Genomic DNA, 24,728 nt, shown 5'->3' with positions numbered 1-24,728 from the left:
CACCCGAGATATACATCAACAACTGGGAGAGTAATTGAAGAGCAGAGCGGTACAAAGAGGTGGACAGACTTGGCATGGTCAAAAAAAGGCTCAATGAAGTGGCGAAGAGATTAGCTCAACTGGGATAGCGAGCGATTTATATTAAGTGCTCAAGAACAAGGACACGAAACCAATGGCTTTAAGACAATGGCGAGACAGTCAATCGGATAGGTGTAGGTTCTGCAAGGTAGAAACAGAAAGCACACGTCACCTCTGCTCAGGGTGTGAAAAACTCATGTCAGAACAGCTGTATACACAAAGGCACAACAAAGTATGTCGAGTAATTCATGAGCCTGGTGTTTGCAAAACTGTTAAGGTGGCTCGCTTGAGATGTTAGGCTCCTGAGTTTGAGCCTCTTCCTGCCATTGAAATAACACCAGGTGGGTTGATTCAGCCTGTCAACCTTCTGAGGTTGGCAACATGAGTACCAGCTTCCTGGTAAAAGGGAGAAATGCATCAGCAGCACAGCTGCGCCTCCAGAAAATGATGCAGCCAAGCAGCCACAGGCAGCATACGAACCACCATGAGTAATCCACTGGCACAGGAGCTCCAAAAACATCAATATCCCATTTCCAGAAAACGAATGGAAACAAGGAAGTAACGCTCACGTACGAGGTACGACCTGATGATCCCATCGAGTGTGAACAGAGAAATCAAGCATTGCGACCTGGGGTGTGTTCGCCGATTGCTTTCCAAGCCAGTGATTCCATATCAGCCACTTTGCAAGCCACTCGGCAAACAGCGCAAGCAATTACGAAAACTTGGATATGTCAACAAAGATGGCCGCCATAGTCGGATTCAGAACGACACTACAACCAATGAAATGTTCAGAGGCATACTCCTGTAATGTATACTCATCATCAATACGGGCCTAAATTAGTTTGGGCCTAAAACTGTCGAAGGAGTTTAAAGGTTTTGGAGGTTTAAAAAGTACGTTACAACAGTCCATAATTATCTGGTTATGGTCAGCATGGCTTTCAATGATTGGTTTGGAAATGTATTACGCATAAAAATCCATTCATGTCTGTCTGTCTGTGGAAAAAGTTACACTACGTATTACGTAAGTACATATGTCTCTTAACTGTTTGTGTGCTGTTGTCCATGATAGTGGCCCGCTTAGTTTTTTTTTTTGTTTTTTTTTGTATACAAGATCGAGGCTCGTGAAAGAGCTGACATTAATCACACAAAAAGACAAACCGACACACAAAACACAAAAAACAAGGGGAGCGGCAGACAAGATGGGGAGAGAGGGTGAAGGACACAAACACAACATTTGAGAGCAGGGACATCGGGAGGACTTGGGGGGAGGTGGGAGAGGAATAAAACATATGAACACTGCAAGGACTCTGGGGTGAATTACCGGGGGTAGAAAAGATCAAGGTTTTCGATGGGGGAAGATAAGAGATGGTGGTGAACAGCTGTTTTAAAGACCTGGAGGGAGGAGTGGGATTGAAGGGAGTTGGGAAGTTTGTTCCAGAGGCGGGAGAAAAGGGGAATGAAAGAGTGAAGGTGAGCAGAGAGCCTAGACTTTGGCAGTTTAACCATAAGAGGGTTGCAGGCAGATCTTGTGCGACCTGAAGGAATATTGGGGGGACAGAGCACAGAGAGAGCTGGGGGAGCAAGGCCGGAGAGGAGTCGGTCGAAGACAGAAAGACCACCAACCTGCCTGCGGTGAGTGAGTGAAAGGCCCTCGGAGTTGACTACATCGCAGGAGATTCCAATTATTCTGAAAGCTTTGGCCTCAACAGCGTGAAGCCGAGCAAGGTGTGAGGCAGGAGCACCAGCCCAGAGGGGGGAACAGTATTCCATTGAGCTGCGGATGAAAGCCTTGTATGTGGTGAGGAGCTCAGGTGTGCCAAGGAAGGACTTCGCACGACGGAGGATGCCCAGTCGGCGACTGGCTTTGGAGGCCAGCTTGGAAATGTGGTTTTCCCAAGAAAGATCATGGGAGATAGTGAGACCCAAAAGCTTGAGTGACAGAACTTCTTGGAGAGGATTGTTGAGAAAGTAGATGGGAGGGTTGTCCAGTCGGTCCTTTCGGAGAGACATTGTAAGAGTGTGAGATTTGTCAGGATTGAAAGACATGTTCCACTTGTTTGACTAGTCTGTGATTTTGTCCAGGTCTGCAGAGTGAGGAGGCTGCAGACTGCCGATCTGAGGGATGCGGAATGGAGCGGCAGATAGTGGAGTCATCAGCAAAGAGATAGAGAGGATTTTCCAGAGAGTCTGAGAGATCATTGATGAAGACCAGAAATAGCACAGGGCCCAGAACACAACCTTGGGGAACTCCAGCCAGAACAGTAAGGGAAGATGAGAGAAATCCATTCAGGGCCACACGTTGCCTATGACCAGAGAGGAAATCCGCAAGCCATGAGTGGAGATTTCCCTGAATACCATAGGAGGTGAGTTTGGTGAGAAGAGCTGGGTGCCAGACCGTATCGAAGGCACGTGATATGTCAAGTGAGACAGCTTTGATTTCCTGTTTGGCATTGAGGACCTCCATCCATTGTTGAGACAGCAGAAGCAACATGTCCAGAGTAGAATGACCTGGTCTGAATCCAAATTGATGATCAGAGATCAAGCCATTGGAGAAGAGGAAGGATTTGATATCTGAAGCAATGATGGATTCCATGACTTTGCTGATAATTGGGAACAGGCTGATTGGTCTGTTGCAAGGATCTGTTTTTGCACCTTTTTTGTGTAAAGCGGTAATGTTTGCCGATTTCCAAGATGCTGGCAGATGACCTTGAGCAAAAGAGAGGGTGAAAAGAACAGAGAGAGGGTGAGATAGAGCGGCAGAGCAGGATTTTAGGACCTGAGGGCTGATGCCATCTGGTCCAGTTGCAGAATCAGAGTCGAGGTTTGATAAAAACTTCTCCACCTTGTCAGGAGAGAAGGACACAGAGTCCAGGAGCTGTTGGGTTCGACTGGGAAAGGTGGGAACAGAGAGAGATGGGTTTGGGACACAAGATTTTGAGGCAAACACAGAGTTGAGGCATTCGGCTTTGTCACGTGCGGTGTCAACTGTGTTGCCATTTGAGGTAAGGGAGGGGATGGAGGGGGAACAAACACCAGAAACGGATTTGACCAGACGCCACCAGGATTTGGAGGAAGGAGACAGGTTTGAGAGTTCAATCTTGAGTGTGGAGAGATAGTGCTTCCTGGCACCCTTGAGGCTAGACACACACTTGTTCTGAGCTTGGTGGAAGGAACTGTGTTTGCCTTCAGTTGGATTTGCCTTCCAAGATGCAAAGGCAAGTTGTTTCAGGGCAACTGCCTCACCACAAGATTCAGTGTACCATGGACGGGAGGAAGGGTAAGACAACTGAAGACGAGATGGGATAAATCTGTGCATGACAGAGAGCAGTTTGCTTTGGAAGAATTCCCAGGAAGAATTGATGTCAGAGGCATTAGAGATGGGAGACCAGTCCAGTTGATTGATGGATGCTTGCAGACCGTGCCAGTCGTCCTGAGTGAAATGCCAGACTCGTCGACGCTGAGGAGGCTCTCTGAGAATGGCCAGAGAGATGTCCACTTTAACAAGCACATGATCAGAAGAACCGATAGGAGCAGAAGAAGAGCAGCAGACATTTGCAGGGAAGTTAGTCATAACCAAGTCCAGAAGAGAAGATACTCCATTGACTGAGATCCGGGTCGGGAAATTGACAGATTGTGTCAGTCCCAATGAGTCGCAGAAGTCCTTTGCTGAGGTGCCATGGCTGGTGAGAGATGAACCCACACCCAGCCAGCTGGCATGACAGTTGAAGTCGCCACATATGAGGAAGAGAGAGTTTGGATGAGTTGATAGAAGTTGATCCATGTTGTCCGACAGAGAAATGTAAATGGAGTCATCACTGTTTGGAGGACAGTACAGAACACATATGAACAAAAGGTGGGAGCGGAGAGGAAGCCGTAGCCAGAGGTACTCCTGTGGGTGGGGTGGAGAGAGGGCAGTGCAGGGAGAGTGAGGAAGAGAGTTTTTAATAAAGATAGCCACCCCACCACCAGGACGAGGCTCAGGTCTATCGTACCGGAGGAGGGAGTAACCAGGAAGAGATATTAAGGAATCAGAGACATCTTGAAGGAGGAAAGTTTCTGTTAAGCAGATCAAGTCTGGATTTTCAGAAGCAACCTGAATGGAGAGATCAATCAGGTTTGAGCGAAGGCCCCGGATGTTTGAGGTCCATACCGTTAGTGAGGAGAGAGGGGGAGCATCAGGTGCAGGACAGGGGAGGGGAGGGGTAGGGTCAGATGAAGGGTGAGAGGGGGATGTAGGAAGAGCAGTTGATAGTGTGTCAGAGATTACAGAAGAGTTACAAGAAAGGGAAGGATGAGGAGGACGAAAGGTTTGATGGTGATGGAATGAGGCACAGTGAGAGTTTGTTTGAGGGAGGGCAGAGGAAAGTAGAAGGTTGGGGGAGGTGGAGGTATGACATAGAAGGGAGACGAAGTGGGGAGGAGGCAGCTTTGAGAAGGAGGTGGGAGGGGGGAGAATTTGGGAGGGATGGTTGGGGGGGAGATTTGAAGGGGAGGGGCAAGGGGGGAGTTTAGAAAGTGGATGATTAATGAAAGATGAACATATATAACAAATTGGGTTTGTTGTGATTTTCAAGTTCGCGATTCGTTTAAGAACGATGGAGGAGGGATGGAATGAATGAGAATTTAGAGCATGGAGTGATTTGGAATCATAAGAGATTGAATATTTTTTTGAAATGGAATGAGTTGAAGAGGAAATTGAAAGGAGCCTTTTAAATAAGAAGAAAAACAGCGTGTTGTAATAAACCACTGAATAAAACACTGAAGGGGATAGTTGAAACATATTTAAACAGAACTGTGAAGAACAATCTTATATTCACAAAAATACCAATGGGGAGAGGAAGCCTAGAGCGACGACCACGAGTCACTGGAACAGGGCAAAAGGTGGAAGGCAAGGGGAAAATAGGGGCGGGGCGAGACAGCGCACGTGGGCAGAGGCAAAAGCACACGAGGAGAAAGGGAAATAAAAGTTTTTTTTGTTTGTTTTTTTGTTTGTTTTTGGGGGGGGGGGGTGTGGGGGTTACAACGTTAGACAAATAGTAGATGTTTGGTGAAGCTTGGTGGATAAGGGGAAATCAAAAAAGCGAGCAAAACAGCAAAGGAAGGAACAACCTTCGACGGGGGAAGCCTGAGGCTGCAAGGCCTTGCTCGCGACGCGGCAAACAAACGATTAATATATGAAAGATAAACACCGAGAAACTTCCAAGGGGGACACTATAAGTTCACACACCGAACGATAAATACAGTTTCGACAAAATACAATTGTGAACAGACTTAACTTTGAAAAACGTGGAGACCGTGTGAACCGTCGAAAACCCCTGCCACCGTCTCCAGGATCTCGCGAGATCTTTAAGTGTGTGTGTGTGTGTGTGTGTGTGTGTGTGTGTGTGTGTGTGTGTGTGTGTGTGTGTGTGTGTGTGTGTGTGTATGTGTGTGTGTTATAATATTAAATATAAATTTTCCTTATTGGGTGCAGGTTGGGGAGTGTTTTAAGCACCTAACAAATTGATTTCTTCAAAATGCCAACAGGTAGCACATCACCAGGCAACGCCAGGTACTCCTGCTAATAAATGAATAACACCACAATTTCCTTTAACTATGGCATGTGCTTGTTCTGACGAAAATACGGAAACCTCCGTAGTTATAGGTTGATTTGAAAAAACAAAAATTTGAAAGGGGCCTGGATGAAAGGGCCCGAGATAGATTCGGTATTGCCCTTGGGCCCATTCTGGCTCTCGGCGGCCCTGCCCTGCAGCGCCTGGAGATGGCATAGGAAGGGAGCGGTGTACAATAAGTACAGATACATTCAAAGTACACCGCCCCCATGCCAAATAATTAAATATCCGACAGCGCGGCATTGCCGAGGCGCCTTCAGCACTTCAATCGGATTTACTGTTTGGCATTGAGGACCTCCATCCTTTGTTGAGACAGCAGAAGCAGCATGTCCAGAGTAGTGACCTGGTCTGAAAAAGGATTTGATGTCAGAAGCGATGATGGATTCCATGACTTTGCTGATAATTGGGAGCAGGCTGATTGGTCTGTAGTTGCAAGGACCTGTTTTTTGCACCTTTTTGTGTAAAGTGGTAACGTTGTCTGATTTCCAAGCTGATGGCAGATGACCTTGAGCAAAAGAGAGGGTGAAGAGAACACAGAGAGGGTGTGACTGAGCGGCAGACCAGGATTTTAGGACCCATGGGATGATGCCGTATGGTCCAGTTGCAGAATCAGAGTCGAGGTTTGACAGAAGCTTCTCCACCTTGTCAGTAGAGAAGGACACAGTGTCCAGGAGCAGCTGGGTACGACTGGGTACAGAGAGAGATGGGTTTGGGACACAAGAATTTGAGGCAAACATAGAGTTGAGGCATTCAGCTTTTTCACGTGCGGTGTCAGCTGTGTAGCCATTTGAGGTAAGGGAGGGGATGGAGGGGGAACAAACACCAGAAACAGATTTGACCAGACACCACCAGGATTTGGAGGAAGGAGACAGGTTTGAGAGTTCAGCCTTGAGAGTAGAGAGGTAGTTTCCTGGCTCTCCTGAGGGTGGACACACACTTGTTCCGAGCTTGGTGGAAGGAACTGAGGTTGCCTTCAGTTGGATTTGCCTTCCAGAAGGCGTAGGCAAGTTGTTTCAGGGCAACTGCCTCACCACAAGATTCAGTGTACCATGGGCAGGAGGAAGGGTATGACAACTGAAGACGAGATGGGATAAATCTGTGCACGAGAGAGAGCAGTTTACTTTGGAAGAATTCCCAGGAAGAATTGATGTCAGAGGCAGTAGAGATGGGAGATCAGTCCAGATGACTGATGGCTGCTTGTAGACCGTGCCAGTCAGCCTGAATGAAATGCCAGACTCATTGGCACTGAGGAGGCTCTCTGAGAATGGCCAGAGAGATGTCCACTTTAACAGGCACATGATCAGAAGAACCGAATGGAGCAGAAGAAGAGCAGCAGACATTTGCAGGGAAGTTTGTCACAACCAAGTCTGGAAGAGAAATGCTCCATTGACTGAGATCCGGGTCGGGAAATTGTCAGCTGTATACACAGTCCCAATGAGTCGCAGAAGTCCTTTGTTGAGGTGCCATGGCTGGTGGGAGAGGAACCCACACCCAGCCAGCTGGCATGATGACAGTTGAAGTCGCCACATATGAGGAAGAGAGAGTTGGGATGAGTGGCTAGAAGTTGGTCCATGTTGTCAGACCGGGATATGTAGATGGAGTCATCACTGTTTGGAGGATGGTACAGCACACATATGAACAAAAGGTGGGAGCGGAGAGGAAGCCATAGCCAGAGGTACTCCTGGGGGTGAGGTGGAGAGAGGGCAGTGCAAGGAGAGTGAGGAAGAGAGTTTTTGATAAAGATAGCAACCCCACCACCAGGACGAGGCTCAGGTCTATCATACCGGAGGAGGGAGTAACCAGGAAGAGATATTAAGGAATCAGAGACATCTTGAAGGAGGAAATTTTCTGTTAAGCAGATTACGTCTCGTTTGTCAGAAGCAACCTGTATGGAGATTTTAATGATAATGATGACATCATAGGTCACGTGGTATATGCGCCATTCTGGAAAAACCGAAAAACATTGCACCTGTTTATCTCCAGAACCGCTCCATGGAAAAGATTGAAACATGGTTCATTGTAAAGAACTCCACACAGGGAATAGGTGTTATTAAAGATGACGTCATTGCTGCTGTAGTTATGATGTCATAATTCGACAGAGACAACGCTTTGTCTGATCAGTTTCAAATGTATTGAGCATGATCTATGCAACAATTATATTAGAGAATATAAACTTATGAGGTCATCGCTCACGTGGTCTGGCAGCCATATTGGATTTTTTTAAAACGTTTAAAAACAGAATAGTTGGCTCACACCAAGATGACTGCGCAGGATATTTAAAAAAAAAAAAAACCCACCTTTAGAGGCCATTTTTTCCCGCAAGCCTTTTTTCGGGGACCGTGGTTGTTGTTGTTTTTTTGGTCCCCTTTTTGAAGCAATGTTTTACGGCCAGATGCCCTTCCTGCCGCCAACCCTTTTTGTCGCCTTTTTACGACAAACAGGGAATTACCAGTGAACTGGTACTCAAATTTGCCGACCTCGGAAGGATGACAGGCTGAGTCAACCCCCCTGGCGTTAATTCAGCGATCGACCGGGATTCGAACCCAGGATCCTAAGCTGGCACCCTAGCCGTTAGCCCAACACCAGGCTGTCTCTGACATCAACTCATCCTGGGAATTCTTCCTAAGAAATTTGCTCTCTCTCATGCACAGTTTTATCCCATCTCGTCTTCAGTTGTCATACCCTTCCTCCCCTGCACCATGGATATTGTTGGCAATGTCACTGACCATTGTTTTCAGGTAATTCTTCACAGCTCTGATTATTTTTCTGCCATCAACTGCAGTCGTTTTCCTTGGCCGACCTGGCCATTGTATATTGCTATGTACACCAGTGGTTTCTTTCTTTTTCAAGATATTCCAAATTGTTGTATTTACTATGCCCAATTTTTGTGCTCTGGTTCTAATTGAATTATGCTTTTCTTTCAGCTTCCAAATTGCTTTCTTTTCTTTTATAGACAGTTCTGCGGTCTTCATGTTGTTTTACGCCTACTGATTCCAATGGCAGACGCCCAAAGCAAGGCCGAAGGCTAAAACCAAGACTTGACATTCACAGCTCGATGTGTGAACAATCAATGCAACAAGAAACACCTGCCAGTCATTTATTCCAATACTTATGCTTACCTAAAATGAGATGTCTGAACGTAAAAAGTGCTATTGTTCTACAATGGTAAGACATATATGCATGGTACACTGAATGGTACACTGAATCTTGTGGTGAGGCAGTTGCCTTGAAACAACTCGCCTTCGCCTTATGGAAGGCAAATTCAACTGAACGCAATCTCAGTTCCTTCCACAAAGCTTAGAACAAGTGTGTGGCTACCCTCAGGAGAGCCAGGAAACAATATCTCTCCACTCTCAAGACTGAACTCTCAAACCTGTCTCCCTCCTCCAAATCCTGGTGGCGTCTGGTCAAATCTGTTTCTGGTGTTTGTTCCCCCTCCATCCTCTCCCTTACCTCAAATGGCTACACAGCTGACACCGCACGTGAAAAAGCCGAATGCCTTAACTCTGTGTTTGCCTCAAAATCTTGTGTTCCAAACCCATCGCTTTCTGTACCCACCTTACCCAAACGCAGCTGCTCTTGGACTCTGTATCCTTCTCTCCTGACAAGGTGGAGAAGTTTCTGTCAAACCTCAACTCTGATTCTGCAACTGGACCAGACGGCATCAGTCCACGGGTCCTAAAATCCTATTCTGCCGCTCTATCACACCCTCTCTCTCTGCTCTCTTCACCCTCCTGTTTTGCTCAAGGCTCACGGTCATCTGCCATTTGCTTGGAAATCAGCCAACATTATCGCATTACACAAAAATTGGGGCAATACCCCCTTGCAATCACCTGGTAGAATAAACAGTATACTTCACTGACTAACGGTATTTTAAACCAATTTCAATGGTTCCAAGAAGACAGGGCAGCATGAAGAATCATACGAATATAACATAATCATAAGACTTTAAACAAACAAACAATAAACGACCTTTTTGGGGGGCAACCCCCTCCTCTCCCCGTATACCACCTCAGACCCCAATTTTTGTAATGCTTGAATTGGTTTTTTGGTAAAATTGGAATTGGTAAAAAGACCCCAATCCCCATATACCTTGAACAAAAATTGGTACATCACGGATGTTTAAAGTTATGGTCAAGTTTCATCAAAATAGGGTGCGTAGTTTCAGAGGAAAAAGCAAATTACTATTTTGGGAAGTCAAACGTGGATCCACTTTGACCCCCAGTAAACCACCTTAGACCTGGATTTTTTCAAATGCCGTGAACAAAATTTAGTCACAACATAACAAATATAATTTGTGCCAAATCTGGTTACAATCACATCAGCGGTTTCGGGGAAGAAGTTGCAAGCGTTTACGGACTGACAGACTGATGGACTGACGGACTGACGGACTGATGGACTGATGGACGGACGACGCACCAGCGCATAAGCCCCCCTGAACTTCGTTCCAGGTGAGCTAAAAAAAAGTTGCAAAAACAGATCCTTGCAACTACAGTCCAATCAGGCTGCTCCCAATCATCAGCAAGGTCATGGAATCTATCATCGCTTCTGATATTAAATCCTTCCTCTTCTCCAATGGCTTGATCTCCGATCATCAATTTGGATTCAGACCAGGTCATTCTACTCTGGACATGTTGCTTCTGCTGTCTGAACAATGGATGGAGGTCCTCAACGCCAAACAGGATATCAGAGCCATCTCCCTTGACATATCTCGTGCCTTCGATATGGTCTGGCACCCTGCCTGGTGCCAAACTCTCCTCTAATGGTATCCATGGAAATCTCCACGCATGGCTTGCAGACTTCCTCTCCTGTCGTAGTCAACTTGTGGCCCTGAATGGAATTCTCTCATCTCCTCTTCCTGGCCAGGCTGGAGTTCCTCAAGACAGTGTTCTGGGCCCTGTGATTTTTCTGGTCTTCATTAATGATATCTCTGACTCTCTGGAAAATCCTCTATCTCTTTTTTTCTGATGACTCCACTCTCTGCCGTTCCATCTCTCATCCCTCAGATTGGCAGGCAGCAGCATCTTCACTCTATGCAGACGTGGATAAAATCACAAGCTGCACAAACACTTTGAATATGTCTTTCAATCCTGACAAATCGTACACTCTTGCTATCTATTACTGAAGGGACTGTCTGGCAAACCCTCCAATCTACATTCTTAATAATTCTCTTGAGGAAGTTCAGTCATTCAAGCTCTTGCCATGATCTTTCTTGAACAAAACACATTTCAAAGTTGGCCTCCAAAGCCAGCCACCGACTGGGCAGCCTCAGTCTTAAAATCTTTCCTTGGCACTCGTGAACTCCGATCAGCCTACAAGGCTTTCATTTGTGGATTAATGGAGTACTGTTCTCTCCTCTGGGCAGGCTCCCCTGCCTCACATCTTGCTCAGCTTGACACCGTGGAAACCAAGGCCTACAAGCACAGGCGTAGTTTGACTTCTCTATTTGGGGGGGGGGGGGGGGGGGAGGAGCTAGGGGTTAATATTTATCATGGGTAGCTACTGTATGTCTGACTTCCAAAATTACCATTTGTTAGTGTGGTCACCGTGTACGTGAAATCACAAATGCAGCTTACGTTCATTATTGTTTCTCACGTTTAAATACGGGATGTTTTTATCTTAATTGGAAACTACATAAAAAATTAAGGTGAGGGCATTACCCCCCCCCCCCCCCCCGATCCCCCAAACTCCGCCGATGCCTACAAGATCATTTTAATTTTCCGCGATGAAGCTATATGTATGGACTTATCACTTTACCATTAAAGACAGGTCGGTGCTTTTTCTGTGTCTTCCACTGCCTCCTTCATGGTCTTGCACCCTCTGCTCTTTCCCACCCAGGTTTATGCAGGGCACACATGGTGCACTATCAATCCCCTTTTGGCGAATCTACCTAAATCAAGGATCACTGCTCATGTCCACTCGTTTGACCTGCACTTTCCTGCCTGTGCAAGCAATTTCCACATCCTCTTCAATCCCATTCTTCCATCCAGATCTTCAAGATGGCTGTTCGCCACCATCTCAAATCATCCCCAATCCAAAATCATGATTTTTCTATCCTTGGTATCCCCCAATCCAATCCCTCCTCCTTTCAAATTTCCAGTTTACCCTCCTGAGAGTTTCCTTCTGTATCTATCTTGTCCACCTCAGGCATACTCTCTTTCTCCCCATACCCACTGTTTGTCTGCCTCCCTTTATCTTGGCCAACCTTCGCCTGTACTATTAGCATTTCCCCTCTCTGCTGTTCCTTTTTGCCTTGTTTGCGTCCTGATTGATTCAGTGTACCAGTACGAGCTCTTCCATGAGCCTCGACTTTGTATACAAAGAATCTATATTATAAAACAGGAGTGTCTGTCTGTCAGTCCCCAAACTACTCCCTCAGTTTTGGGGCTAGCCCCGCCAAACCTTCTGTGGAACGTTTTGGGGTCTCAGCGGATGTTGTAAGGTTGGTAGGAGGTTTGAAAAATTCCTCAATAAAATTATGATTTTGAAATTAACTCGATACGAACCTGCCGCGAATCCGGAAGTGGTCAGATGACGGCGATGAGCTGCTTTGATAATATCTCAATACAATCGTCATTTAAAACAGTATTTTGTTAAAGTATCAATTTATGATTGGAATGACGTTTGGAATTGAGTGAATACAAATATAGCTGATATGCAATTTATATTCAAATTTCAAGTCAATTGGATGAAAATTGAGGATTTTAGGAATTTGAAAACGTTGTTGACCTTTTGGCCAATGATGATGTCCCAAATAGTTGGTGGTTGAATTCAGTTGGCTGATTTATAAATCCTATTCAAATTTCAAGTCAATCGGATGAAAATTGAGGATTTTAGAAATTTGAAGAAAAGTGGTTGACCTTTGGCCTATGTTGTTGACCTTTTGACCTAAAAAAAAATATCGGATTTTGCCGGACCACAAACTCTACCATTTGGTGACGTTTCCTGAAGATCGGTTTGAAATTGTGACCTGTTGGTAAGTATACGTGAGCTAACAGACAAACAAACACACAAACAAACACACAAACACACAAACAAACAAACAAACGTGATCAACATACTTGTCAAATAAATATTTTTTTTGCCAAGAAACAAAAACAAACAAACAAACAGACAGACAGACGGGTGAAAACATAACCTCCGTCCACCTTTGGTGGCGGAGGAAATTATCCTCGGATGGCCGTACACATTATAGTGATATAAAAGAAAAGTGCGGATTTCAACACTGATCTCTATAGTAACTGGATAGCAGAGGAAGCTCATGTTTACGTTGTCGCCGATAGGGCAAAGCCGTCTAGAACAGTGTTTGTCGGTCCGTATGCATGCATGCATGCATGCATGTATGTATGTATGTATGTATGTATGTATGTATGTACAGTCATGTGAAAAAGTAAGTACACCCCATGTAAAGTTTTGACTTTTTCAACATATTTCAACATACAGCTATTTGATCTTCATTTTTTTTTTTTTTTTTTTTTTTTTTGTATACAACATCGAGGCTCGTGAAAGAGCGAACATTAATCACACAGAAAGACAAACAGACACATAAAACAAATAACATCGGGAGCGGTAGACAAGATGGGGAGAGAGGGGAAAGGACACAAACACAACATTTGAGAGCAGGGACCGAGAGACATGGAGACATCGAGAGATCTGTGGGAGCGAGAGGGCTTTGGGGGGGAGGAATGTGAAGGGGGGGAGGCATGTGAAGGGGGGGAGGCATGTGAAGGGGGGGGTGGGAGAGGTATAAACATATGGACACTGCCAGGATTTCCAGGAAATAAGTTGGAATTTCAAACAAGGTGGATCTGGGGTGAATTAGTGGGGGTAGAAAAGATCAAGGTTATGGATGGGGGAAGATAAGAGATGGTGGTGAACAGCTGTTTTAAAGACCTGGAGGGAGGCGAGGGATTGAAGGGAGTGTGGGAGTTTGTTCCACAGGCGGGAGAAAAGAGGAATGAAAGAGTGAAGGTGAGCAGAGAGCCGAGATTTCGGCAGTTTAACCATCAGAGGGTTGCTGGCAGATCTTGTGCGACCTGTAGGAATATTTGGGGGACAGAGCACAGAGAGAGCTGGGGGAGCAAGGCCGGAGAGGAGTCGGTAGAAGACAGAAAGACCACCTACCTGCCTGCGGTGAGTGAGTGAAAGGCCCTCAGAGATAGCTTCATCGCGGGAGATTCCAATGATTTTGAAAGCTTTGGATTCAACAGCGTGAAGCCGAGCCAGGTGTGAGGCAGGAGCACCAGCCCATAGGGGAGAACAGTATTCCATTGAGCTGCGGATGAAAGCCTTGTATGTGGTGAGGAGCTCAGGTGTGCCGAGGAAGGACTTCGCACGACGGCGGATGCCCAGTCGGCGACTGGCTTTGGAGGCCAGCTTGGAAATGTGGTTTTCCCAAGAAAGATCATGGCAGATAGTGAGACCCAAAAGCTTGAGTGACAGAACTTCTTGGAGAGGATTGTTGAGAAAGTAGATGGGAGGGTTGTCCAGTCGATCTTTTCGGAGAGACATAGTAAGAGAGTGAGATTTGGCAGGATTGAAAGACATGTTCCACTTATTTGACCAGTCTGTGATTTTGTCCAGGTCTTCAGAGAGTGAGGAGGCTGCAGACTGCCGATCTGAGGGAAGAGGAATGGAGCGGCAGAGAGTGGAGTCATCAGCAAAGAGATAGAGAGGATTTTCCAGAGAGTCAGAGAGATCATTGATAAAGACCAGAAAAAGCACAGGGCCCAGCACACTTCCTTGGGGAACTCCAGCCTGAACAGGAAGGGGAGATGAGAGAAATCCATTCAGGGCCACACGTTGACTACGACCAGAGAGGAAGTCCACAAGCCATGCATGGAGATTTCCATGGATACCATAGGAGGAGAGTTTGGTGAGCAGAGCTGGGTGCCAGACCGTATCAAAGGCCCTTGATATGTCAAGGGAGACAGCTCTGATTTCCTGTTTGGCATTGAGGACCTCCATCCATTGTTGAGACAGCAGAAGCAGCATGTCCAGAGTAGAGTGACCTGGTCTGAAACCAAATTGATGATCAGAGATCGAGCCATTGGAGAAGAGGAAAGATTTCATATCCGAAGCAATGATGGATTCCATGACTTTGCTGATAATTGGGAGCAGGCTGATTGGGCTGTAGTTGCAAGGATCTGTTTTTGCACCTTTTTTGTGTAAAGCGGTAATGTTAGCTGATTTCCAGGATGCTGGCAGATGACCTTGAGCAAAAGATAGGGTGAAAAGAACAGAGAGAGGGTGAGATAGAGCGGCAGAGCAGGATTTTAGGACCCGTGGGCTGATGCAATATTGGTGAGGTGATCCCTGTGATCCTTATTTCGAGTGCAGACGGCTGGGATAAAATCCAGCGTCTGGAAAATCATAGTTTGCAGCTGGCTACCAGGGCAACGGCTCCGATCATAGGGCATGGTTTTGTGACCCTCAAGTTGGGGTCGGTAAAGAGGGAGATAGAGGTTTGGGTGGCGGAGGTGTGCGACCCATGCTTAACAGGGTTGGATTTGTTGACTGCCAGCGGTTGTAAAATCGATTTGTTCCGGGGGATCCTGCAAGTGGGAGTGGAAGAGCTACCATTGGAGGGGGTGAGCACGGCCGAAAGGGCGGAGCTGGAGGCTCCTGAGGCCGTGACCATCCCTCCGAGGGCCGAGGCCATAGTGTCGGCCCGATGGTTAGCTTGCCCAACATGGCAGGAGTCCTGCGGCCTGGTCGAACCGGTGGCAGCGCAATCCATACCTGGCTTAATCGTGGGCCGCACCCTTGTAAAAACGGACGGGCCGGTGGTGGCCGTCTGAGTAATTAATATTAGTACAGAACCACGCACTATAGTAAAGGGCACGAAGGTAGCTGGCTGCAACCCAGTTAAGGAAGTCGCGTCAGTGAGGGGCGAGAACGTCCAGCCGAGCCGGCCCCAGGGGGAGCCTTCAATAACTAGTAGGAATTGGCCCGATCCCATTTGCGAGATGGTAAATCGAAGTAGCGTAGCGTTGGAAGGTACCCAGAGGGAGGCCTTACACAAACTGGTTGGGTCCCATTTGGACCTCTTCTCCTTGTCCACCGAGGATATTGGACGTGTGTGTGTGTGATTTCTAATCCTGGCTACCACTGGGTGGCGCTTTGCGATACACATTTACATGGAGAGAATTGGGGTCTTTCCCCTGAACCCTCTACCCTGTAGGTTTGTGTTTTTTTTTTCTAGTATCTCCATTTGCCAAGAGGATATGATGGGGTTACAAGCGATGGGGCCGATTCTATCGATGAATTGACAGACAGATTGGCAGACAGACAGACAAAACTTCATTTATATACGAGTATATAAAAAAGATTTGCAAACCTCATCACTCTCGATCAATTGATTCCCCTGTTATTTCAGGCTCGCAGTAATATAAGATAAGTGCATCATGTTCTGTGATGTCTCGTTAGGCCTCCATTGTGGTTCAGCCGTGATAAAACGAAGAAAAAAACATCCAATAGTTTGTTATTGCGAAAAAGTTTATTTCGTTTAAAGAATCAATGAATGGGATTGAGAAGTTCACATGATAGTGCTGTTGCTAAACTTAAATCTTTATTTATATGTATATCAGCAAAAATATCCAGCTGGTCACCCAATCAAGTGCAAGAATGAGTTTGGCAGCTCGTTAAGGAATTGAACTAGATTTCTGCTTTATATCTTCAAAACAGATATTCATGCTCTGTGTGATACTTCTCAATGTACTTTGAATATTACAACGTAACACTTCGGTACAAAGAGACAACCGAGCAAGGTGTACGCTGTTGCTAAGACCGCAAACATCTCTGTGACGTCTTGGAAGCTGCCTTGGGTGCTACTGTAAGCTGGAAGGAAGGCCAAGGCAACCATGAAGCAAATGGTCATGCTAAAGTTGATAAACTTTGGCAAATTAAAGGCCATTTTGAGCTTGCGGGCCTTTAAGGTGAGGATGTAGCAGATACCAGTGAGAATACCAAGGTATATCAAGGCACTGATGGGCCAAGCTGGAGAAGTCCCGGTACAAGTCACAATGATGGCGCCAGGACGAATTCTGGTGTTTTCTACAACGCTCGAGGAACCTTTCAGGATCCAGAATAGGCACAGTACCACCTGAATAATTCCTGCAGTTCCGCTAAGAATGTGGATCACGTGCTTTGACTGACCCATCTCCATATCAGCAGGATGTCCTTCACCTGGCACACACACAACAGGAACAACATAGTTAAATAGAGAACTTAAAATCAATTAAGCAAAGCAAAATAATTGAACTAGTTATCTATTGCATTTGAAATTGAGCATTTCTCATAAGATATACCTGGTGTTGGCCTAATGATTAGGGTGGTGGGCTTGGGATCCTAACGTCACGAGTTCGAATCCCGTTGGATTAACGCCAGGTGGGGTTGACTCAGCCTGTTCATCCTTCAGAGATTGGCAAAATGAGTACCAGATAACTGGTTATAGAAAGCCATTGCATCGTTTCTCAGCAACTGTTGGTCCAATTGACATGACATTTTACCATAGGACCGCCTCCGCCTGTAGAATTTTATATTGATAATTATGACGCCATAGGTCACGTGGTACAGGCGCCATCTTGGAATCTTGGACGTTGCACCTCTATATTTCCGAAACCGCTCCATGGAAAAAATTGAAACATGGTGCGTTGTCAAGCACTCCCCATGGGGGATGAGATAGGTTAATGATGATGTCAGCACCTTAATTATGACGTCATAATTCGACAGTACAACGCTTGATCTGATCAGTATGAATTTTTTTTCTCTGCAATTCTTGGTTCAATTGACACGAAATTTTACTATAGGAGCACCTCCGCCTGTAGAATATTTTAATGATAATTATGACATCATTGGTCACGTGGTGCAGGCGCCATCTTGGAAAAACTTCGCACCTCAAAATCTCTGAAACCACTCCATGGAAAAAAATTTATACATAGCTCATTGTCAAGTATTCCCCATGCGGAATAAGCTATGTTAATTATGATGTCATTAGTGCCTTTGTCATGACATCATAATTCGACAAGTACAACACTTGATCTCATCAGTATGAATCTTTTTTCTATGCAACTGTTTGTCTGATGGACACGAAATTTTCACCATAGGAGCACCTCATCATGTATAATATTTTAATGATAATTATGACATCATAGGTCACATGGTACAGGTGCCATCTTGGAAAAACTGCAAAAAAGTTGCACCTCTATATCTTCAAAACCATGGAAAAATGATTTTGTGCTCTGTGGAAAAAATTGAAACATGGCTCATTGTAAAGAACTCCATATGGGGAATAAGTGTTGTTAACAATGACGTCATTGTTGCCTTATGATGTCATAATTCGACAGGGCCAACGCTTAGTCTAATCAGTTTGAAATTTATTTAGTGTGATCTCTGCAACAATTATTTAGAGAATATAAATTTATGATGTAATCGCTCACGTCGTCTGGCAGCCATATTGGATCAAAGAAACAAACCTTCAAAAACAGAAGAGTTGGCTCACACAAAGTTGACTGCACAAGGTAAGTATTCTATGAATACCATCTAGTTACTGGGAGCATTACTTTGCTGCTGATGCAGTGCCCCCTGGCCCATATTTACTGCAAGCGGGTACTCATTACGCCAACGTCGGAAGGATGAAAAGGCTGAGTCAACCCACCTGGTGTTATTTAACGGCATGAAAGGGCTCTAATGATAGCGAGATAATGATATAACATGATACTCGAAGCCTGCTGTTGTTTAATGGGAAGGTGGCCGCCTGAAGATCTTAGGGTCTTCAGGTAGAGTGTTGTGGTGCCCGGAACCATCTTACACTTTCCGTGTCAGCATTGCTAATCTTACTTTCTGTCTCACTCAAACTACAGCTCTGAGGCTTCAACCTCTTTCTCACAAACAAATATTATACACTTTTCATCATACACTTTTCTTCTCTTTTATTTAAGGCCTGGCCTCGATGAGGACTATATAGCCAGTGACTGGAGCCTTAAACATAAAAAACAGCTCAGCCTGGCAGAGGTAATAGGTATGCACACTACCGAGTGCCATTCTATCGTTTTCATACTATTTTTACCTTTAAAAAAAAAAAAAGTGGTTATCTAGCACTGCTGGGTTTTAGTGGTAGCTGCTGGTACTACAGTTTTCAATTATATTTCTGAAGAAAGAGAATTTACCTTGGGTGTCTCATAACTACCATGACCTTAGTAGAACTTAAGTAAGTTAATTAAGTCGTACTTAAATAAATACTTCATAATGGGATTCCCATAATCATACAACTGGCAGTCATAATCTCATGTCTGAGATTGAGGACTTCCATCCATTGTTGGCACAACAATAGCAGCTTGACCAGGGTAGAGTGACTGAGTCTGAATCCGAACTGACGGTCTGATATCAGACCATTGGAGAAAAGGAAAGATTTGATGCCATCTGCAATGTTTGATTCCATGACCTTACTGATAATGGGAAGTACGCTAATAGGTCTGTATTTGAGGGGACCGGCTTTTTCACCATACTTGTGTAATGCAGTGATGTTAGCCAACTTCCAAGCAGATGGAAGATGTTAGTTAGTTAGTTTAGGTCGTCGACACAGGTGCAGCAACTGCTGTTCCCTGTCCTGCCATCTGTTCCATAATGATGATCTGTTGCCACAGACTTCGATATTGAGCCAATGTTCATGCTTTCCTCTTGGTCTGATGCCATTTACTCTTCCTTCTATGAGGATTTTTAGAAGTCTGTTTTGGGGCATCCTTTGAATGTGCCCAAAGAATGGAAGCCTTCTTTGTGTTATATTCTCTGTTAATCGTTATTATGTGTTTTACTCCGAGGTATTCTTTATTTTGTCCCATCAGCCCCAGTTGTACTTAGTCCGAAATGGGGGCTGAAGAATTGGGTCTCGTCCGTCCGTCCGTCTGTCGACGACTATATCTCGGAAATGTATGGACCGATTTTGTTCATACCTGGCACAATGACAACACATGATGGTGTACATATGCACCTCACTTTATTTTGCGATCTAATCAAACATGGCCGACTGGTAGACTGGCGGCCATTTTGGTTGTAAAAAATCCGATAATGACTACGTCCTCAACCATTTATTGACATGCATTTACCGATTTTGTTCAAACTTGGCACAAAGACAATACATGAGTATACATATGCAGAAGATTTTGTTTTGTAATCCGACCAAAGATGGCCGACTGATGGCCTTTAACTCCGTACAGCAAAATTACTAAAACCACGAGAGCTTTGACATTTTATTTCTTTTTTAAATTGTTTTTCTGAGGCATACCATTTCAGAAACATGAGTCGATGTTCATCTTCTTACTTTACTGTCCAAGTTTCTGACTCATACATCAAGATTGTGAGAACCATGGACTCTATACAGTTCAATTTTGGTGTCACGTTGGATATCTTTTGCCGTCCAAATACATTTTAGCCGCTGAAAAGCTCTGAGTGCTTTCCCAATTCTATGTTCCACGTCTTCGGTGCATGTTCCATCCTGTGATATGGTACCCCACAGATAAGTAAATTCCCGAGCTTGTTTTAAAAGTATGCTGTTTATATTGATGCAAATTTTATTTGGGTGGTGCCTACTGATGACTTGTGTCTCTGTTTTTGTGATGTTGATGTTCATGCCCAGAGCACTACTGCTGCTGTAAACACAATCTACGAGGATTTGCAGGTCTTCTGCCATCTCTGTTAGCAAGACAATGTCGTCTGCGAATCGTAGGTTTGATATAACTTTTCCTTGGATGTTAACTCCTTGCGGAATATCATGCATTGCGTGCGGCATACCAAGTTCAAGCAGCAAGTTGAAGAGCTAGGGTGATATCACACATCCCTGATGGACCCCAACTGTCGTACTGAACCAGTCAGATCTCCATTTACTGTTACTGTGCTCTTTGACTTGCTGTCGAGTGCCTGAAGTAGCTTAGTGATTTTAATATGGAAGCCAAAAAATGTAAATGCCCTCCATATGCCACCTTGCCACACAAACTCAAATGCTTTTGCAAAGTCTATATAATAGCAATAATTATGCATCCCTGTTCATTTCCAGGTATTTTTCATTAATTGTCTTAGTGTGAATATAATTGATCAACTGTTAAGCTTCCTGGGGGAAAACCAGCTTGTGTTTCGTCAAGTATTTCTTCTAATTGGTTCATCATTTTTCTTTGAATACATAGTTGTTAGGTTTTTTCCTTGCGTGACTCAGCAAGCTGATGCCTCTGTAGTTCTAACAATTTAACTTGTCCTTATTTTTGTATATGGGGATAATTATGGCTTTACCCCAGTCATCTGGAAATACTTCACTCATGCCAATAAACTTGCACAAATGGTACATTGAAGATAAATGAAAACTTCGGAAAAATGAAAGCGTGTACAGAGCAGAAAGAAGAGGGACAAGAGCAGCAGAGCAGGTTTGAGGACAAGTGAGCTGATACAATGTGGGTTTGGAAGACAAGTGGGTTGATCCGGTGCAGATGTCAAACCAGTCGACAGTTGCCAAAAGCTTCTCCACCTCCTGTGTTGAATTTTTTTTTGCAATGTCTAGGAGCAGTTGGGTGCCAATAACTGGAGTGAAAAGGCCGTGTCCAGCCTCAGTTCGGTGCGAAAACGAGGAGTGTGAACTTGGGGGAAGCAATATTTAATAGCAATCACAGAATTGAGGCTTTTGCCCTTTCATGAGCAGGGACGAATGTGGTGCCATTTGAGGTGAGAGAGAGGTGCAGGGGGAGTATACTCCAGAGACTGACTTAACAAAGCACCACCAGGTTTATGAGGAAGGGTACAGGCTCAAAAGTTCATCCTTGAGGTTTGCCAGATGTTGTCTTCTAGCTCAACTGAGAGTGGACACATACTTGTTGTCGGCTTTGTGGAATGATCTGATGTTTCCTTCAGTCAGATCTTCCAACTAAGAAAAGAAGGCAAGTTGTGTTTCAAGGCAATTGCTTCACTGTATAATACAGTGATTATACATAGTAATATAAGTGCATCTCTACCATGGGTGAGAGGGTGGGTAATGGGTATGCTAACTGCAGATGAGATGGGATGAATCTGTGCATAAGAGGGAGCAGGTTTCTGTGAAAACATACCCAGGCCATGTTAATATCAGGAGTGGTAAAGATAGGAGACTAGTACTGAAGTGAGATGGCAGGTTTCAGTCCTTACCAGTCAGCCTGAATGAACTGCCAGACTCGCCAGCGATGACGCGGCTTTCTGAAAATTGCCAGAGAGATTTTGACTCTCACAATTACATAAACAGATGCTTTAATTGGAGTGAATGAAGAACAAGAGCCATTAGCAGGAAAGTTGGTCATTAAGACTAGGTCAGAAAGTTCACAGATTTAGTGAGCCACATGGAGTCACTGAAGTTCCTATCAAATCGGATGAGACAAAAGCCAGGGAGAGGCACTAAGGAGTCAGGCACATGCTGTGGGAGGAAGGACTCTGTTAAACAGATGATGTCCGCAGTCTGTTAGCAGCAGCCTGGATTGAGAGATCTGTCAGATTCGAGAGGAGGCTTCAGATGTTTGAGGTCCACACAGTGAGGGACAGGGGAGGAGGTGTTGGAAAAGTGTGGGATGGGTGGGCGGCTCGGGAGTGAATGACGGGGTAGGGAGTTCGCTGGGAAGGTGCAGGGTGGAGGAGAAGATGGGAGGGATGGGATGGGTGGGGTGGGATGGAGGGAGATTGGAAGGGGCAGGGGGGAAGATGGGAGGGTGGGACGAGGGGAGAACCTGAGTGGAGACCATTGAGGTGTGGGTTGGGTGCGAAGCTTTGATGTGGTGGGCTGAGGGGAAGCTTTGAGTTGTGGGGTGAGGAGGAAGCTTGGAGAGGTTAGGGCGAGGGGGAAGCTTGGAGAGGTTGGGGCGAGGAGGAAGATGGGAGAGGTTGGGGCGAGGGGGAAGCTTGGAGACTAAGGCTACTATCAAATTACAATCGTTTGATTATTCTTAATTGCTCGTCTCTGGGTTAGATTCCATAGCTGATGATAAGCAGTCGATCTTGGTACGTTGCAGGAAGGGTGTTGCAATCCTAAGATAGACGTAAGACTGGGTGTCCCATCTGTTAGATTTGCAGGTGGATGTTAAGGAGCCCTCATTGTCTTTTGCAAGAGTAAGCCATTGTGTGCCAGTACCCTGGAGTTCCAAATTACGACCCTGACCTACTGCATCTGTGGCACAGTAGTGATGTAACGAGCAGGCCAAATGTATGATTGAATCTCGGTATAATGTGCATTAGTCAAATAATAACTGTCACTCGTTTTGAACCTAGAGAACACACCACATCACACGTTACCTGATTTTACCTGGAGGACTTCCATGACTAAGAAAAGCTCACTAGCAATAGCCACAGTAAGGCAGATACAGGCGAGAGGCTCCCGAAGCTGACACGATAGTTGAGTGGGCCGCCCCACAAATGGAACACAACTGGCAAAGCAGGCAGCCAGAGCAAGCAGCAGGAGGTGTGGTGGCCGAGCTCTGAACAGCACCAGGGTCACGGTGAGCGTGAGCAGCATTCCCAGAGCTGCGAGAACCAGTAGGGCGATGGCCAGCGGGTCGGAGAAGGACAGAAACTCCTCTGGCATCGGCACACAGCTATCCCGCAAATCGTTCGACCAGAACTTTCTGGGACATTTGTAGCATTCCTGTGAATCTATACAAAAATAAAAACAATCATCTTTACTCATGTGTTACTCATGTATTTATACCTATTGTCCAGAAATACCTTACTACTTCATACCTTACAACTACAGAATGTACACAGGAATCCACCAGCATACAAACCAATCCACAGGCCCTCTATTTCTAACGAAGTTCCATAGAAATGAGTGATTCAGATAAAGTGAACCATATGTTTACATTCTGCGCAGGTTGTGAACACATTTCTTTTAAAAGCATTAAACCCATTACAGTTACACCCGAATGCAGTGATGCTCGTAGGCAGAAAAAACACTCTATTGGTCCCCATTCAAGTCTCGGGAAATAGTACAAGGTGTGCCTGTACAGATTGACCTGAAAGTCGCTTTACCCCTGCTGCATTTGTTGCACCTCGCTGCCTCCCTCTCCGTGGTATGCGTTGGCACTGACTCACTGACATGGGAGTCGGTAGGAAGTTATAACAAGTTGTTAGAGTGTCGAAGAGTGGTTGCTTGCTTGTGTTTGGGAGCATGAAACGATACACAGGCCAAACAATTGCTCAAGTGTGGACAGTTTTCACGGATTGCATTGAAAAACATTCTCCACTAAAGGTCATCATGTTGGCCAGATCTAAGGACTCCAGACAAGTCTTTATGGGGCTTCATCAAGGAGAGAGTGTCGACAAACTGGTACAGGATGATTGAGTAATTGCACGCTGTGGTCGTGGCCTCTTTGAGCCACCCTGTAGAAAGGTCTTTGTGTGTGTGTGTGTGTGTGTGTGTGTGTGTGTGTGTGTGTGTGTGTGTGTGTGTGTGTGTGTGTGTGTGTAAATACATACGGAGTTTCAAAAAAAGTGGATAATTTGAACGTTTTATTGTAGAAAAATTACAAAAGGTAGCAAATTCAGTGATACATTGAAGGAAAGCATACACCATGCCATTTTCAAATCACTCATACTGTTTGTAATTGACATTTGCAATGAGTGCTCCTACTCTGTTCAAACAGGCTTTGATCCTGACTCCGAAATTCTCCACAACTCGTCTGCAAGTGGCTGCAGTGGTAGCCTGATGGTAGTCCTCCACCTCCTGCTTCAGGACAGCCGGGGTTTGGGGTTGTTGGCATAAACTTGACCTTTGACAGCATCCCAAAATAAAAAATCCAATGGATTCAAATCCGGCCTGTGGGACACCCACTCATGCGCTGTGCCCAGGCTGATGACACGATTTACAAACAACTGGTGGAGCAAGTCGATGGTTTCACCTGCATTGTGCGGTGGGGCACCATCCTGCATGAACCATGCAAGTCCGAGTTGGTTTGGAGACTAGTTGAGCGAGATCAGCGTGGAATCGGCATAAGACATCGCGGTACCACTTGCCATCGACTGTAACCGTCTTACCATCGG

General features: G+C 45.4%; 2 protein-coding genes across 10 annotated transcripts in view; one reads left to right on the top strand and one right to left on the bottom strand.

Moving 5' to 3' along the window:
- Nucleotides 1-24,728, top strand: part of LOC144891325 (transcription elongation regulator 1-like) — a 573,096-nt gene that overhangs the window by 497,185 nt on the left and 51,183 nt on the right. The window lies entirely within an intron of this gene.
- Nucleotides 16,167-23,448, bottom strand: LOC137424018 (extracellular calcium-sensing receptor-like). Its single transcript, XM_078774158.1, has 3 exons — nucleotides 23,430-23,448; nucleotides 22,986-23,342; nucleotides 16,167-16,877 (listed from the first exon to the last, which is right to left on the bottom strand). Exons 2-3 carry the CDS (start codon nucleotides 23,272-23,274, stop codon nucleotides 16,402-16,404), a joined length of 765 nt encoding a protein of 254 aa, XP_078630284.1. The 5' UTR covers nucleotides 23,275-23,342; nucleotides 23,430-23,448; the 3' UTR covers nucleotides 16,167-16,401.

This window comes from Myxine glutinosa, chromosome 3 (assembly GCF_964187855.1).
Source record: "Myxine glutinosa chromosome 3, kmMyxGlut1.1, whole genome shotgun sequence".
Lineage (NCBI taxonomy): Eukaryota > Metazoa > Chordata > Myxini > Myxiniformes > Myxinidae > Myxine > Myxine glutinosa.
This window is presented reverse-complemented; position numbering and strand designations above follow the sequence as displayed.